General features: G+C 40.6%; 2 protein-coding genes and 1 long non-coding RNA gene across 10 annotated transcripts in view; 2 read left to right on the top strand and 1 right to left on the bottom strand.

The window, feature by feature from the left end:
- Positions 1–4,012, top strand: part of LOC124041834 (disks large-associated protein 1-like) — a 119,672-nt gene extending 115,660 nt beyond the window's left edge. For 4 of the 6 annotated variants that reach the window (XM_046359895.1, XM_046359897.1, XM_046359898.1 and 1 more), the window contains 2 exons: positions 53–217; positions 2,061–4,012. In XM_046359895.1, the coding sequence (XP_046215851.1) occupies positions 53–217; positions 2,061–2,276 (381 nt within the window). In that variant the 3' untranslated portion in view covers positions 2,277–4,012. Of the gene's footprint in view, positions 1–52; positions 218–1,840 lie in introns of all 6 variants that reach the window. The other 2 variants (XM_046359896.1, XM_046359899.1) reach the window with 2 other exon arrangements.
- A 4,859-nt stretch (positions 4,013–8,871) lies between these two features.
- Positions 8,872–18,475, bottom strand: part of LOC124041836 — a 48,022-nt gene continuing 38,418 nt past the window's right edge. For 2 of the 3 annotated variants that reach the window (XR_006839997.1, XR_006839996.1), the window contains 2 exons: positions 9,630–9,699; positions 8,872–9,502 (listed from right to left, as the gene is read on the bottom strand). This is a non-coding gene — a long non-coding RNA (uncharacterized LOC124041836). Of the gene's footprint in view, positions 9,503–9,629; positions 9,700–13,752; positions 14,261–18,475 lie in introns of those variants that run through there. The other variant, XR_006839998.1, reaches the window with a different exon arrangement.
- Positions 16,705–18,462, top strand: LOC124041835 (pancreas transcription factor 1 subunit alpha-like). The gene is made up of 2 exons (XM_046359900.1): positions 16,705–17,825; positions 17,946–18,462. Exons 1-2 carry the CDS (start codon positions 17,225–17,227, stop codon positions 18,152–18,154), a joined length of 810 nt encoding a protein of 269 aa, XP_046215856.1. The 5' UTR covers positions 16,705–17,224; the 3' UTR covers positions 18,155–18,462.

The raw sequence follows: 18,475 nt of genomic DNA, 5'->3' as shown, positions 1-18,475 counted from the left end.
CTTCACATAAAATCTGAGGTAAAACTCTGTTTCGTTCTTCCCTTTTTTACTGATCTGGGATCAGAACCCCAACGCCCGCCCGCGGCCCATCTCTCAGGACCTGGCTGGTTTCTGGGACATGCTCCAGCTGTCCATCGAGAACATCAGCCTGAAGTTTGATGAGCTGCACCAGCTGAGGGCCAACAACTGGAAGCCCCTGGACCCCCCGGAGAGAAAGGTAAAACAGGCATCCAGGACCAGCTAGTATCTGTCTGTGCTGTCTAAGTCAATGGAGACTCAGCTCATCATTCCGACCAGCCAAGATATACTGATCATGCAGAAACAAATCAGTAGCTTCAACTCATTGCATGATCTAGTATTGCTGTTGTAACTTCACAATTATTATTTATTAATAACATACTGTATCAATGATTTTCTCTGGTTTGGCAACAAATTACTTTTGTCTAGATCAGTCGTCACCAACCTTTTCTGAGTCCAGATCACTTCATGAGTCAAAATACAATTTGAGATCGTAAGCCTATGCAACATTAACCATTTTAAAACAGGTCTGTAGCAATGAGATGTGTGCAGTAGGCTATACACCCAAAACATTATCATTGCATAATTTTAATCCTTGAATTGCCCTGCCAATGTTGTTCTTCTCAGACTATCGTTAAATTATATTTTTTTAAATGGAGGTATATGATCACACTGGTAATAGATACTTTGTTGTATTACCTGTGATGCACAGCTGACTGATGGCCTGCATCTGATGGTCAGTCTGAGGGGAGGGAGAGAACAGCAGTGAGGCTGTCTCTCACCCGAATCACTGTCCCTCTGCTGTCCCTCCCGTCGCTGACAAAAGGGGACGCAGTCCTTCAGTTGATGGCGAAACTCAAGTGGCACTGCATTATTTCTGCCTCATGGACCAATCCATGTTACTCCTAAAACCAGAGAAAGTTAAATATTCCTGGATATTAAAAAAGACACAAGTCGCTAATAATAACAATGCAAGCTTATGGGAACACTTTGCTAGAGGCTACTCCTTTAATGCAGCGGCAGTGCTGTTTGTAGCGTAAGTGGAAGTAGGGAGAACGTGCATTTTAAGTGTTGAAATTACTGAATAACAACTTAAACATGAGCTTTTGCTCATAAAAACAGCAGCTCTTTGCTGTATTCGTTGAGTCTCATGTTTTTAAACCATTTGAAATCTCACAGTATTGATTTTTCTGTGCGATCGAGTCTTCTTTTTACAGTCTATGGCTTGATGAAACTGTGCAGACAGTTTGATTCGCCAGTGGTAGGCCTATAGGTGCACTTGATTTGCTCTCTGGGCCTGCTGGGTAGATGGAGTTCTCCCTTCAGACACATGAAATAGTTAAAAAATGGGAACACTTTGCCTTCCCGGCACTAGGGCTGCAGAATCAAGTGCACCTACTGCCAACAGCATGAATAAATAAATAAAAATAGGAACGCAAGGCTTTATCATTGGGGTTTTTACAGAAATGTTTGGTGCTCGACTAGGAATACCTTGGAGATCGACCGGTTGGTGACCACTGGTCTAGAGGGTTTATGAGATATACTGCATACCTTTAAGTGCTTCACATGGCGTGAATCACACATTGCAACTTATATGCCATCAATAGTTTTATACACCATCATATTCATTCAGTTTTATACACAATCATTTAACACAGTGAAACACCTCACACCCAAAAGTTGAATGTTGCCATTTCCTGTAATTTGTTGTATTAGCGACTGGAAAGATGTTGTTACTGTACAGTATCATGGCTGTTGCATCTTATACTATTGATTTCCTGACCGCTTCTCCATGTTTTTGTTCTGTTGTTCTTGTCGACAGTGAGCTGGTTTTGAGAAGTCATTCCATCTGGCACGCACCACGGGGCCTGACCTCGCTGGGCCACCGTACCTCATGCAGTCAGTCGCCCCCCGCCGCTGCGTCGTGTGTGGTTGTCTATCTGTAGCGCTAGCCGTGTGCTGCTATAGGTGTACTAATGCTGTCTACGCTCCTGTCCCCCCTCCCCCCGAGGGCTAACTGACTATTTGTCATCCCTGTTCAGGAGAGACGGATCCCCCCTCCTGTGCCAAAGAAACCCCCAAAAGGTCACCCTCCCCTGGCCCGCGATAGGTCCCTGGAGAGCTCAGAGAAGCAGCGCCTGGATGCGCGCAAGCGCTTGATGGCCGCCAAGCGAGCCGCGTCGGTGCGGCAGAACTCAGCCACCGAGAGTGCAGACAGCATCGAGATCTATATCCCTGAGGCCCAGACCAGGCTATGAGCTCCGCGGCAGGCACATCTTCATCACTACCCATACAGACAGATTCACTTACATCTCACACACCGCTAGATCTCACACACAGGTAAACGCACACATATACTTTTAACGGTATGGTTCCTGTGAGCACACAGACCCACACAGATTTTGTAATATAACCACACTAACTATTTTCTCTGTAGTGGGAAGAGAAATGCCAACAGTATAGTTGTTTCTTTTACATATTCTTGTCTCAATCATCAAATTTGATCCTGGTCTTGTTTCCATCGATGTAACATAGATCCTCGCTTGAAGATGACTCCTTCGTGATCCTTCTTTTAAAAAGTGTATCACTTTTACCCACACCTGAGTAACATAAATCATGATCTTGTGAAATGTATAGCATTCTTAACCTGTTGATATCCTAAAAGATAGCAAATAAGTATGTTTGAGTGTTTGGTTTCTTTAGATATTTTTACTTTTACCTAAGCATGGGCCAAACAGAATCCCTTGCTTGATGCCCCATTCAACCTTCTCAATATTTTTTTTTGTGGGGGGGGGGTTGTAACATAATTGGCATACAAACAGGGTATATTATGCTTAAGCAATATTCATTTGAAATCAGATCAAGTAAATGTGTAAAACAACTGAACACTTTGGTTTTGAAGCCCCATCTGTAAAGATCAGAGATTTTAGATAAAGAGGATTCCTTCCTTTCTGTAGCCAATTCTGTTGGATTTGTCTGTCGATGCTGTCAATTGTAAAGACATAGTTGCTTATTCTAGAGAATCACTATCTGTTTAAACATTTTAATCATTAATGGTACAAGGACAACTAGAGACAATTTTCTTTGATACATGTACTTAACTCGTCCTGGTGATTTCCCTTCTGTAAATTCAGACAGGTGTCTAAAGTAGATGTGTATGACAAGTGAGGATCTTTGTTGTGATAAGCAGCCCAATATGAAAAACCCTAAGCACTTAGAGGGGGACACTAAAAAACATCTCTGGAATGCAAGTTGTTTCATTTCTTAACAATGTCTTTCCAGTAGCAAGTTCGGTGGCTTAATTATATTAGTAAACTGTTTCTTGGTATGTTAGTGTAATCCCAAATGGACTCCTGGAATGCCATGTGACTGTGGTTGAGCAGGCTTAGCTCTGTTATTTCTCAGGAAGAGATGGAAATTCAGTCTGTCAAATCAGGGTCTCCTAGTGTGTGTGTGTGTGTGTGTGTGTGTGTGTGTGTGTGTGTGTGTGTGTGTGTGTGTGTGTGTGTGTGTGTGTGTGTGTGTGTGTGTGTGTGTGTGTGTGTGTGTGTGTGTGTGTGTGTGTGTGTGTGTGTGTGTCCATCAGTGTTTAGAGGTGAGTGTGTGTGTTTGAGTGTGGGTCTCTTAAAGTGCTTCCTAATTTCCTTGTTTGATATGTTGGCCTTTCTTCAATACGGTCAAGTAGCCTCATGAACATAATGTACATAGTCAAAACAACACTTGTACTTGAAAATAGCCATGTGTGTGTTTGTACAGAAATTATACATGAGGATGTTCCTTTAAGCATGCAGACAATATTAGAAATACAAAATCTATACCTAATTTATACTTGTATTAGTTTATTTATTTAACTATTTATTTATTGATGATTTCATTTTTTTACTGTTTGGATTCTGTTTTAGTGGTCTGTCATGCTACTCTGATCTTATGTTGTATTGTATAGGGATTATATGTGCATACATATGAACACAGAATAAAATAATTATGAACTCTGTTCCCGGTCTTGACCATGTATTCATTTGCACTGACTGATTCCATTTTTCAGTCAGCCTGATGTTATTTTTCTGTCTTGACCAATCGGTGCCGCTGATTTCATTTTTTTATTTGATTTATTAGGATCCCCATTAGCCGACCCCAATGGCGACTGCTAGTCTTACTTGGGTCCGACACATAACGAAAAAGATCATACGAAATACTTTCATTTAAAAACATTAACATGTAGTGTGTGTGCATCTATCAGTCACACATACAGTGCATTCGTAAAGTATTCAGTTACGTTACAGCCTTATTCTAAAATCGATGAAATTGTTTTCCCCCCTCAAATCTACACACAATGCCCCGTAATGACAAAGAAAAAACAGGTTTTTAGAAATGTTTGCTAATTTACAAAAAATAAACAAATATCACAAGTATTTAGACCCTTTACTCAGTACATTGCTGAAGCACCTTTGGCAGCAATTACAGCCTTAAGTCTTCTTGGGTATGACACTACAAGCTTGGCACACCTGTAGTTGGGGAGTTTCTCCCATTCTTCTCTGCAGATCCTCTGAAGCTCTGTCAGGTTGGATGGGGAGCATTGCTACACAGCTATTTTCAGGTATCTCCAGAGATGTTCAAGTCTGGGCTCTCGCTGGGCCACTCAAGGACATTCAGAGACTTGTCCCGAAGCCCCTCCTGCCTTGTCTGGCTGTGTGCTTAGGATCGTTGTCCTGTTGGGAGGTTAACCTTCACCCCAGTCTGAGGTCCTGAGCGCTCTGGAGAAGGTTTTCATCAAGGATCCCTCTGTACTTTGCTCCGTTCACCTTTCCCACGATCCTGACTAGTCACTCAGTCCATGACACTGAAATACAGGGATGGTGCCAGGTTTCCTCCAGACATGACGCTTGTCATTCAGGCCAAAGCGTTCAATCTTGGTTTCATCAGACCAGAGAATCTTTGTTTCTTATGGTCTGAGAGTCGTTTAGGTGCCTTTTGGCAAACTCCAAGTGTGTTGTCATGTGCCATTTACTGAGGAGTGGCTTCCGTCTGGCCACTCCACCATAAAGGCCTGATTGGTGGAGTCCTACAGAGATGGTTGTCCTTCTGGAAGGTTTTCCCAACTCCACAGAGGAACTCTGGAGCTCTGTCAGAGTGGCCATTGGGTTCTTGGTCACTGTGACGTAGAAGTCCGTCACTGGCCGCGGGCAGCATTTGGTTCTTTAACGCACACACATATTCATCACTCCTCCCTGCACCATTATAAGATAAGTTAACAAGGTGGGTCGACACACAAATTAACTTCTCTCTTGGTGCATGCATTTCACACTTGTCAATGTTCATATTTGAGAGATACAATAATTATTATACTTATCAATGTTGTGGATGAGCGCATTGTTTGTTTGTTTGTTCTGTTCCTCTCTCTCCATCTCTGTAGCTACCGGGTATGCTGGAAAAAGACCCGAGCTAAGGGAATTGGGTTGGCTTTATAGTGCCTGTCCCAAATGGCTCATTAATGCATATGGGCATATTGAAAGATATTGTCAGTAGTGATGTAATGTTGTAAATGTTATGTTGTGATATTGTTTAAAACCGTGTTGCAATGTATATCCTTTCGTATGTTTAGTTCATGGAAAATGTAGGTTTGTATTGTTAATTGATTAATTAATTAGGGTTAATTGTTCTGAGGGGAGGGGCTAGCCCTACAAAAGGAGCCTCTCTTTCAGTCATGGAGAGGCATTTTTTTTTTGGATTGAGCTGTGGATGGGGCAGCATTGTTTTTAAGCTGTCCCATAAGGTAGACGTTGATGGCAGTACTGTTGTTTTTTGTTCCGGAATCACTTGTAAATAAACACCTTTGCACAGAAGAACTTTTGCGGCTCCGCCATCTTTTTATTTTGATAGAGGTTAGGTTATCCAGTTTAGCCTTCTGGCCTACTCTACGTGACAGTTACCTCCCTGACCAAGGCATTTTTCCCCCGATTGCTCATTATGGCTGGGAGGCCAGCTCTAGGGGAAGTCTTGATGGTTCCAAACGTCTTTCATTTAAGAATGATGCAGGCCACTGTGTTTTTGGGGACCTTCAATGCTGCAGAAATGTTTTGGTACCCTTCCCCAGGTCTGTGGCTTGACACAAACCTGTCTCGGAGAGCTATGTACTATTTATTTGACCCCATGGCTTGGTTGTTGCTCTGACATGCATTGTCAACTATGGGACCTTGTATAGACAGATGTGTGCCTATCCAAATTATGTCCAATCAATTGAAGTCAATTTTGGGTCTCATAGCAAAGGGTCTGAAAACATACAGTTGAAGTTGAAAGTTTGCATACACCTCAGCCAAATACATCTAAATTCAGTTTTTCACAATTCCTGACATTTAATCCTAGTAAAAATTCCCTGTCTTAGGTCAGTTAGGATTCATTTTAATAATGTGAAATGTCAAAATAATAGAGAGAATTATTTATTTCAGCTTTTATTTCTTTCATCACATTCCCAGTGGGTCAGAAGTTTACATACACTCAATTAGTATTTGGTAGCATTGCCTTTAAATTGTCAAACATTTCAGGTAGCCTTCCACAAGCTTCCCACAATAAGTTGGGTGGATTTTGGCCCATTCCTCCTGACAGAGCTGGTGTAACTGAGTCAGCTTTGTAGGCCTCCTTGCTCGCACACGTTTTTTTCAGTTCTGCCCACAAATGTTCTATAGAGTTGATGTCAGGGCTTTGTGATAGCCACTCAAATACCTTGACTTTGTTGTCCTTAAGCCATTTTGCCACAACTTTGGAAGTATGCTTGGGGTCATTGTCCATTTGGAAGACCCGTTTGTAACCAATCTTTGAGATGTTGCTTCAATATATCCACATAATTTTAAATTCCTCATGATGCCATCTATTTTGTGAAGTGCACCAGTCCCTCATGTAGCAAAGCACCCCAAACACATGATGCTGCCATCCCTGTGCTTCACGGTTGGGATGGGGTTCTTCAGCTTGCAAGCCTCCCCCTTTTTCCTCCAAACATAACGATGGTCATTATGTCCAAACAGATCTATTTTTGTTTCATCAGACCAGAGGACATTTCTCCGAAAAGTATGATCTTGTCCCCATGTGCAGTTGCAAACCGTAGTCTGGCTTTTTCATGGTGGTTTTTGAGCAGTGTCTTCTTCCTTGCTGAGCGGCCTTTCAGGTTATGTCGATATAGGACTCATTTGACTGTTGATATAGATACTTTTGTACCTGTTTCCTCCAGCATCTTCACAGGGTCCTTTGCTGTTGTTCTGGGAATGATTTGCACTTTTCGCACCAAAGTATGTCCACCTCTAGAAGACAGAACGCGTCTCCTTCCTGAGTGGTATGACAGCTGCGTGGTCCCATGGTGTTTATACTTGCATACTATTGTTTGTACAGATGAACATGGTACCTTCAGGCATTTGGAAATTGCTCCCAAGGATGAACCAGACCATTTTTTAAAAAGTTATTGGCTGATTTCTTATTGATTTTCCCATGATGTCAAGCAAAGAGGCACAGAGTTTGAAGGTAAGCTTTGAAATAGATCCACAGGTACACCTGAAATTGACTCAAATTATTTCAATTAGCCTATCAGAAGCTTCTAAAGCCATGACATCATTTTCTGGAATTTTCTAAGCTGTTTATTGGCACAGTCAACTTAGTGTATGTAAACTTCTGACCCACTGGAATTGTGATACAGTGAATTATAAGTGAAATAATCTGTTTGTAAACAATTGTTGGAAAAATTACTTGTCATGCACAAAGTAGATGTCCTAACTGACTTGCCAAAACTACAGATTGTTAACAAGAAACATGTGGAGTTGTTGAAAAACGAGTTTGACCTAAGTGTATGTAAACCTCCGACTTCAACTGTATGTAAATAAAGTATTTATGTTTTTTTAATTTTTTTATTATACGTTTGCAAAAACTGTTTTTGCTTTGTCATTATGGGGTTGTATGTGTAGATTGAGAAAAACATGTATTTAATTTGTTTTAGAATAAAAAGTCAAAGGGTCTTAATACTTTCCGAATGCACTGTACATGTCAGTACATACACACAACAAGTAGGTCACATGAGGGCGAGGCATTGTGCCGTGAGGTTTTGATTTATTTGTTTTTTGGAACCAGGTTTGCTGTTCACTTGCTCTATATGAGATGTAAGGGAGTTCCAGGCACTCATGGCTCTGTATAATACTATATGTTTCCTTGAATTTGTTCTGGACCTGGGGATTGTGAAAAGATCCCTGGTGGCATGTTGAGTGGGGTATGTGTGTTTGTCAGTGCTTGTGTGTAAGTTGACTACACAAAACATTTTGAATTTCCGACACATTAATGTTTCTTATAAAATCAAGAAGTGACGCAGTCAGTCTTTCCTCAACTCTTATCCAAGAGACTGGCATGCATCATAGTAATATTCGCCTTCTGATTACGATGAAGAGCTAGACGTTCTGTTCTGGGCCAGCTGCAGCTTAACTAGATCCTTGCAGCACTTGCTTTGTGGAGTGTGGTGTCAAAAAAGCAGAGCATCTCTTTATTACGGCCAGACCTCTCCCCATCTTTATAACCATTGAATCTGTATGTTTTGACCATGACAGTTTACAGTCTAAGGTAACACCAAGTAATTTAGTCTCCTCAACTTGTTCAACAGCCACACCATTCATTACCAGATTCAGCTGAGGCCTAGAATTTCTGGAATGATTTGAACCAAATACAATGCTACTAGTTTTAGAGATGTTCAGGGACGGTTTATTACTGGCCACCCATTCCTAAACAGACTGAAACTCTTTGTTAAGGGTTTCAGTGACTTCATTATCTGTGGTTGTTGATGCATATATGGTTGAATCATCAGCATACATGGACACACATGATTTGTTTCATGCCAGTGGCAGGTCATTGGTAAACGTAGAAAAGAGTAGAGTGCTGCCCTGCAGTACACCACACTTTAAACATGTCTGACATTAGAGAAGCTTCCATTCATGAAAACCCTTTGAGTTCAATTAGATAGCGCTTCATCCACAATATGGAGTTTGAAAAGCCATAACACAAGGTTTCTCAACAAAAGGTTATGGTCAATAATATCAAAGGCTGCACTGAAATCTAACTTAGGTATCTCACCTAAGTTGTCAATGTCCGGAGGTTTGTCATTATCATAATTTTTCCATCTCCCCCACACTAACGTTACAAAATTCAAATGGTTTTATTTTATTTTTATTTTGTTGCATGTACATGATGGCTCATTGTTCACGGTTGGCATTTCCTGCATAAAGTTGTCCACTTTGCCAGTGAAGGAATCATTCAAATAATTGGGAACATCAAATTGTTTTATGATGAATCCTCCATCTGATTCTATGAACGATGGAGTTGAATGTGTCTTTGTGCCCATAATGTAATTTAAAATAGGCCTACTCCAAAGTTGTTTTCTGATGTGTTGTGAGCATTTCTTCTTCAATGTGATGCCTCGCCATTTATGATCCACTTCTTGACCAAAAAAACAGCATTATATCTGCAATATTGGGACATAAATAAATAAAACTTATTGTATAATTAAAAGATGCCCAAAATGTAGACGTACAAAGGAGGAGAAGCTACAGTATGCATGCTCTTGACATGGTTAAGCCGTGTTTAAATACCTGCACATTATGATAGTATCATTGTTGACCACCAGGCGTCCTCAATGGCCAGAAACAACTGGGGCTTTTCCTAGAAAACGTTACAGAATGTTCAGATAAAAAGAAATTGTATTGCATAGAACAGACACAGACCTACTTTACTTCTAAGAGTGTATATAACAGAAAAGGGTTATTCGTTTTCCCCATAGGAGAACCCTTTTTGTTTCCAGGTAGAACACTTTGGTGGTGAGAAAGGTTAAACAGCATTTTAGTGGTGAAAGGGTCCCCCGCCCCCCACCACCACCAAAACACATTTTCCGAAGGTTCTAAAATGGGAACAATTGATGGTTCGAGGTAGGACCTACTTTTCGTTAAGTGTAGGGTAAATATGGTCAGCTCTACACATTAGATTTCTATCTGCAACTTTATTAGGAGCACCCCATTGATGGTATATTACATTTCGACTTAAATTACTCCATTTAAAGGAACTGTGCATCAAAACTATGTTCGTGTAAAAGTTCAATTCCGTTGTTTGTCAATAATTCACATTCAGATATGCATATGAACATATAATTTACCTTTCAAGATAGGGTAGAGCAGATGGGTGAAATTTCACATCAGGGATCAACTTTTCACCTTTATTTTTGGGTGGGTTCAAATAACCCTGTGCCGTCTTAAATGATGTTGGTCCCTCCTTGCTTTTTGATTACATCCGATGATACCACATTGTAGTTTATAATCAATGTAATGCTAATAATCCCATAACATTTGGTTGAAATATTAATTCACTTTCCCGTTTCCATTTGAACAAGGAGGAGGATTAACCAAGGATATCGGGAAAATAATCTAACATTATTTAGATCTGGATTTAAACCTGCCCCAGGGCAATCTGATACTCAAGAGTGTTGGGCCTCTCCATCCCTAGATGGGAGACCAGATGCTGCTGGAAGTGCATGGTATTGAATTGCCAGTAGGGGGCACTTATCGCTCTACACTCAAACGCCCCCAGGCAGTACTGAGAACTCTGTACAGATCCTCTGCTAAAAACTCTAACCCGACACTAATCCCAATTGAGTTAACCCCAGTGTCCCGGCTAGATTCTCAACCTGACTTCTTATATCGTGTCAAATTCCCAGTTATTAGGCTAATTGGCTAATTGAAACTCTTTACTCTACCTTCAACTTTTCTTCAGGTTATTGTTTTAGATTGTGTCAATTTACATGCCGGTAAGTAAAATGATAGGTGACAATAGTATTAAATCAATTTGCTCAAGATTCTATCAAATAATATAGCCAATACTAAATGTATTTATTTGTAGTGCGCATTTCCCACACAAAATGTGCTTAACACACCACCTATCTATGGCAAATCATAATCATATTCAAAATCAAAAGTCAGTTTGAAAATGAAGGTCTGAAATGATTTTAAAAAATGCAATTAAGGCTACCTCTTTTTGAATACCTAGGATAGGATAAGTATCCCTCTCACCCCCCCCCCCCCTTAAGTTTTAGATGCACTATTGTAAAGTGACTGTTCCACTGGATGTCATAAGGTGAATGCACCAATTTGTAAGTCGCTCTGGATAAGAGCGTCTGCTAAATGACTTAAATGTAATGTAATGTAAATGTAACATATGCAGGTGAGACAAGACACGAGCCATAGAACTGCAGGGTATTTTTTGTCCCATGCAGCAGCGCATATTTTATTCCCATGTCACACTTGATTCCAACTAATCAATTTAAATTATAGGCCTGTGTGTTTATTTTGCCTGTCTGTCTGTCTGTCTGTCTGTCTGTCTGTCTGTCTGTCTGTCTGTCTGTCTGTCTGTCTGTCTGTCTGTCTGTCTGTCTGTCTGTCTGTCTGTCTGTCTGTCTGTCTGTCTGTCTGTCGCTATGAGCTCTGATGCAATGGGAGAGAAACAGTAAATGGCCACCTACAGGTTATCACGGGTCACCAGATTGCCACCCTGAAACCCGATATGGATGTATCATATACAGAATGGTTAGCCATATGTCGAGCTAGTTATTCACTTATCATTTAACGCCACTTGACTAAACTGCTATTTTGGCTACTTAGGAAACAGACCGAAAGATTAGATTTTGTAAACGAGACCAAACCAGACAGGAAGCACCAGGTTTCCTGCGTTGTATTACAATGTGTATGACACTCGAATATCCCTACTCTAATCTCTCTGCGTGAAACAGCCTTAACCGCCCAGGGCTCCAGTCCGAGACTTTCAGATTAGTGCTAAAAATCAGGCCAAGGAATAGTGAATCAATAATCTTCCTTAATCTTCCTTAAACTCTATATCATATATATATGATATACTTAAGCAATTGTAATGTTAATATGTTGTCGACTGAAGAGGGGTATATGGGTGGAGGGAGAGAGACATTGGGAGCTTTTATTAGTGGGGTAATTTATTTTGCTACCTGTTGAAGTGCGCTGATTAAATGTTTAATAATTGTTTGAATCATAGGCTAGTCATCAGACTTGTTGGAAACACAAGACTCTGCTCTGCGTTGTGTGCATATGAGCCTTCAAACATTTAGTTAACAAGTTATGGATGCTGCACTTGGTGAGCAGAGAACGCCTAAATAGTGTGTCGGTGGAAAATTAGAAGACAATATCTCAAACAATACATTGGTTTAAGAACTTCGTGCGCATTCATTGCTATCAATGCCTCAAGACTCTCCAGACCCCATGAGCACCGTTCTAATTTGTCTTGCAATCTGGAGAGCGAGCGCCCCGCGCGCTATTTCAGTTGCCACGGCGCATGTGGTGGGATTCCCAGGGAATCACCAGTGTTTCGGCAGCTTGCTCATCCACCTCGCGCTGACACTCTGACCTCTTCAATCAGGCCATGAAAACGCATGGTTGTGGTCGTCAATGGCACTTTACCAGCAAGCTTTTCAGGTACCAGGTCACTAAAAATGTGAGATAAAAAGAAAAGCGTGCGAGCAGAATAAAAGCAATTTAATGGCACAAGGCTGGGCGTGCGACTATGGTACGGGGGCTGACTCCAGCACCACAGGATATGCTGGTTACATTGGGTAACCTGTGAGTCTTCATATTTTGATTTCTGTCATCATTCGTTCTGTGTGGACGCGTTATGGTAAATTGCACTACCTATGAATGTATTAGTTACAGGTGCTATTATTAATGATTAGGCACATAGGTTAGTGTTCACCTGAGAACGTTCATATTCGGCGCAAATGTTTATAGCACATTTTCTTAACCCCAAAAATACCTTGCCACTTGATACTATGTTTACATGTGCGCTCCAAAGCACGTGTAAACTTGCATAGCAAGGTGTAACATTTATTTAATCGTTTTGTATCTGTTTAAACCATTTAGCTTACATTTTTGTCTTGCATCTCTCTAATATTTTGGACACTCAAGATGGATTTCTGTGATGATTACCGCCACCTTTTGCACTGGGCGTTTCACTTTCTAACAAAGAGATTTTCCATATCCATTTGTTTTGAGCACAGCAGACACCAAGTAGGCTATATGTTAATTTATCACTGGATTTAGTGAGCGTAAAGCTACTTCGAAAAATCTACAATTAAACTATAGGCGTAGGCTATTGAGTCCTGGAATCATGCATCACTGGCCCTCCCTCACCATGAATTGTAATACACCATGACCTTCGTAATACACCTCATTTATAATGTTCCCCATTATACCGTCTGTTGAAGCGACCCAAGTGTTGCTGTTCCCATGCCGGCGCTCGCTTTGCAGCGTCCGCTGGCACTGAGATACTGTATGTCACACTGGTGAATTGATCGTGTGATGTTGACAGTCACGGTCCTGTCTGCGAGCAATTTGTAAATAAACGACCAGTCAGCACTCAGGCACCAGACTGGTGCAATAAACCATCATGCAGACCTGTGGATCTATTGCATGTAAACATGAACATATCATTTAAGCCAGTATGTGTTTATTATCAGATTCATAGCATACTTTCCAATTCCAAAATATCTTTAAAAGTTCTAGGATAGGTGGAAATATATTATATTATGTTGTATTAGCTCTTCTAACATAAACGTAGGCCTATTATAAGAAAACCAAAATGCGCATGCAAGGTGCAAAGCAGCATCAGCACTCATTATTATGGGACGTGTAGCATTGACTGGCTCACCGCGCAAGTGGCGTTATTCCCACGGCCTGTGCCTCCAATGCCTCATGTTGTAGCTTGCGGCGAGCTTACAGTTAAAGACTTGTTTTCTCCTTCGACTAACAAAGTGACCCCCTCCATCTTAATCTGAATGGGAGTGAATGGGAGTTTCGTAGACTCCGACAAGTCAACATTTCAGGTACCGGCGTAAACGCCCCCTGACGCGCACTGTGAGGGCACATTACCTTTACTCTGACACCAGTTTCCCCATAAAAAAACATACTTGCTGTCGTCAGTGTGTCGGTCTCTTTACTGGTGAAATGTTTTATGTTCATGGAACCACTTAGGCTTAAGAACTTGTATTATGGTGCTGAACACCTGAAGGATTTAAGTCGAGTTTTCTTACAATATTATGGACTATTTGGTATCGCATTCATAGAATGTTGGGCACATTTTTACGCACATTCAGAACACGTTTTGAATACGACCAAATGAAATGTTAATTGATATAAGCCAATGTAAATCCGCAATATTGTCTTAACTTCTAGCTTTATCCTTATTTTACACAATTCTGCAGTCTTGAAAAAACGAACAATAGCTCAATTAAAAAGGCAAACATCAAAAACATAATTTTGGAACACAAATAAACCTCCCTTAAAAATCTAAACTAGGGTGAAGAAGGATAATGGGACATCATATAAACTTGGAAAGCTTAATCCCGAGGCATTTATATCTTGGTCTGACAAGAGAAAATCAAACCTACTGTTAATAAGTCCTTGCAGAGAAACTACATGATCAAAATCACATTGGTGTGACATCACAGAGGGGGGCAGAGCAAGCTTCAAACAGGAAGCTCATCCCCTGACGCATATGGTAAGATCATTGACATCGTTTTTTCTGTTTTGATGTTAAGGTTATAAAACTAATAAATAATGCACTGTGCCAAATTGGGATGTAAATGTAGTTACTATGTATTGGTGTTATAGGCAAGGCTCTGGTTCTTGTAATACTACGTGGTTTCTTGTAGTACTGTTATAGGAGTGAATTCAGAAAAAGTGGGACACTCTTTATATTTCGGTCTCCTGTAACCTCTTCAGACATCTATCCAACATATTAGCCCAACACATGATACAAATCGTCAGATATTTCCTAATCAGACAATTTATATAATTGTCATTGGGGTACAATTATGACTAACAATAGTGGTTGCAAGATAGAATCCCCGAGCTGACAAGGTAAACATCTGTCGTTCTGCCCCTGAACAAGGCAGTTAACCCACTGTTCAGGGGCCGTCATTGTAAATCATTTTTCTTAGCTGACTTGCCTAGTTAAATAAAGGTTCGATTTTTTTTTTAAATACTCCAGCACACATGGTTTCAAGACGACCAGAAAGACTAATTTTCGATAAAGGCAGGTGAATTCAACCTTTAATGTGAAAACTGAAACAAAAATGTCAATGAGATTTTAAAATGATGCAAGTTTAGTTTGAACATTTTGCTAGCCTGATATTTTGTGGCTGCTTTTGATATTAATAGGCTACCCCGCCCATATTTCACGACGCCCTCAGGTAGTCTACCTGTTGCACTATGAGTGTTGCACTATAATTGCATCCTTATCTTTGATTGAGATCAAACAATATGAATAACTTATTTTGAGCATTGCCTGTGATATAGGATACATTTCAACTCTGCACGAGACAGATGATCATCCACAGATAATCCCTCATCCCACTAGGTTTCATTCAAATCAACAGGTATGATGCAGTTATACACGCTTTCTTTGTCAAATCATAAGCATGTATAACCCATTTTTGAATCTTAATATAATCTCATAATGATGACTATAACTACAGCTATTCTCAGTCTGTAACCTTTCCCCTATATTTTAAGACATCGTAACATTATGATAGGACTTCATAAGGTCTCATATATATGACGACACGTTATAAAACATCCCTGTGGGCAATAGGAAAAGTAGGCCTATTTCCAACTATTCTGTTTATCAAAGAGGAATTCCATATATATTGTTTTGCTGTAGCCTAATATTATTTTTGAGCGACAGATTTTGTAGTCACACTTGCAAGGGGCTCTCAATGTTTTGTGGCTGTTTTGCATTGTGCCCTTTTCACATTTTTTTTTAGATAAGAGCACTTCTTGTCATAAATTACTCGTTTACGGTGACAGAGGGTATGTCGCTATTGAGAGGCAAGAAACGCCCCTGCTTTGTCGGTAAAGTGCTCTCTATTCTCTTTTGATTGTTGCGGCGTGAACAGGCGAGTGTCCACTGTGCAGAGCCAATGGGTAGGCAGAGAAGCATCGTAAAACCTATGACTGATGAACACATCATTATGTTCGCCTGTCTATCACTGAAATGACGTCTCATTTCAATGACATTATTCTCATACAAATGTTTACTCTGCGTTCTATGGGTTCTAATAGAAATTGGACTCCTCCAATAATGAAGTGCTCAGACCAAAGGACTCGAACAGCTTGCTGCGGGCACGAGTGGTCGGCTATTGAATTGGGCAGGTACTTTAAGATGACTGCCTTCATGAGGTGTCAGATATGTTGTCATTGTTATATGACCGACCCTTTAATTACTACATCTTTTTTTGTTCACTTTACACATTGGTTAGTCCCAATGGATGCAAGCATGCAGTAGATGCAAGATAAGCCCATTCAATGCAGACTGTTTCTGTTCTCGAAATTGAGATTTTGAATAAGAGGAAACCAATTTAGATTGCATTGACAAAAGATCAATACGAGAATTAAGACGTGGAGCCTCCGTGGAGACTCGGAAAGGACTCTGCTGTGTATTACAATATAACAGCCTAATAATAATCTATTATTGTGGAAACGTGAAACCAGATGTGGACACTTATGATGCAAGCAAATAATGTAATGGTTGTATTGAAACAAACATTCAATAAAGGAATGGGAATAATGCGAGTACTTCAAAGAAAAGAGAAACCTGCACACTGCTCTTGCTGAAATATAGATGTTCACAAAAGTTCTGATGAAGGCCAAGAATGAGGCCGACAGGTTAATTAAGCTTTAATAAGTAAATACAATATTAAAAGGTGATCCGTGCAAGAGCAGTGTGCGAGTTCCTCTTAAAAAGAACTGTATTGAATAAAAGGTACAATGTTAGGGTGGCTGCAGGTTTTAGACTTAGTAGGTCATTGGTCCTCTAATGCTTTGTTTCCCCTATGTTCAGTTTTCCATGTAGGGCAGGAGGGGGGTAAACGCTGCGCCATAAATGGAAGGGGGGGCTGAGTGGTAAGAGATTATTATCTCTAGGTGCTCCCTCCGCTGCCGAGCGTAGTGTATACTCAACGCTGATTGGCTGGCTTTTTTTGGTTAATGGCACACGACTATGGATGTAGTTATAAGAGTCCTCGCGTGCCAGCCTTCAGCTGAACTAACTCTTGAGCACCCAGAGACAGCGCAAAGAGCAAACTTGCTGTTACTGGGCAACACGAAAACAACAGCTAAAAATGGACACTGTCTTGGATCCATTTAATGAACTGGACTCCTTCTCCTCCCCTTATTTTGATGACGATGATTTCTTTACTGACCAGTCCTCCAGGGACCACTTGGACACCGACGAGTTTCTGGATGACGATGTCAACTTTCTCACCAGCCATTTCCAAGATTACTATAAGGACAGCAGGATAGCGCACGATGGGGACTATTGTGACATCAGTAACTTGTCCTTCTCTTCCTCCTCGTCTACTTGCTCGTATGAATGCACTGACAGCACCTCAGAGCTGTCGCCTCAGGTGGGAGGAGATAGTCCGATGCTGAAAAGGCGGAGGCGGATGAGATCCGATATGGAGATGCAACAATTACGGCAGGCTGCCAACATCCGTGAGCGGCGGAGGATGCAGTCAATTAACGATGCTTTCGAGGGACTCCGGTCTCACATCCCCACTCTACCATACGAAAAGAGGCTATCCAAAGTCGATACCCTGCGCCTGGCCATTGGCTACATCAACTTCCTCGCTGAGCTCGTGCAGTCCGATATGCGCATCCGAAACTCCAACAGTGACGCACTGACACAATCCAAAAAAGTTATAATTTGCCACAGAGGAAGAAGTAAGTAGCCTACATTTCATATGGTTAGATAATGCCTATGATAATGACTTAACTTTGAACTGTATTGTTACTCATTTGTTAAAGACTTGGTCCGTTACTAATCATTTGTCCCCTTCTCAGGATCTCCATCTCCAAGTGATCCTGACTACGGGCTGCCTCCCCTCGCCGGACACTCTTTGTCCTGGAAAGACGAGAAAGAGCTGAAAGACCAGAACATAATCAGAACCGCTAAAGTCTGGACACCTGAGGACCCACGGAAACTGAACATGAAATCCTCCCTGTCCAACATTGAAAACGAGCCTCCTTTAACCTTAATCTCAGTCCAATAAATGTTACTTTATGTTTATTTCTAAAGGTATCTATTGTTATACACCCATGGTAAATCCATGTTAATATATAACGTTGATTCTTATGTAACGTTGATTATTTAAGTGTAAATATTATATTTATATGGCAATGATCTCTATTCTTAATTCAGGCAGCATGGCAATCATCATGTATAGCAACATGTATTTAATTGTTTCCATGAAAATATGTTTTATTTGAATATTGATGAATATACTAAAACCAAAATATTTTTATAGGCCTAGTGAATTGTAAAATAATTTATATGTATATGCAATCTGATAAATGCTCTTAAATTATGAATA

Source organism: Oncorhynchus gorbuscha, linkage group LG08 (assembly GCF_021184085.1).
Source record: "Oncorhynchus gorbuscha isolate QuinsamMale2020 ecotype Even-year linkage group LG08, OgorEven_v1.0, whole genome shotgun sequence".
NCBI classification, from domain to species: domain Eukaryota; kingdom Metazoa; phylum Chordata; class Actinopteri; order Salmoniformes; family Salmonidae; genus Oncorhynchus; species Oncorhynchus gorbuscha.
Note: the sequence above shows the minus strand (reverse complement) of the source record. Positions and strands in the feature narration are given on the sequence as shown.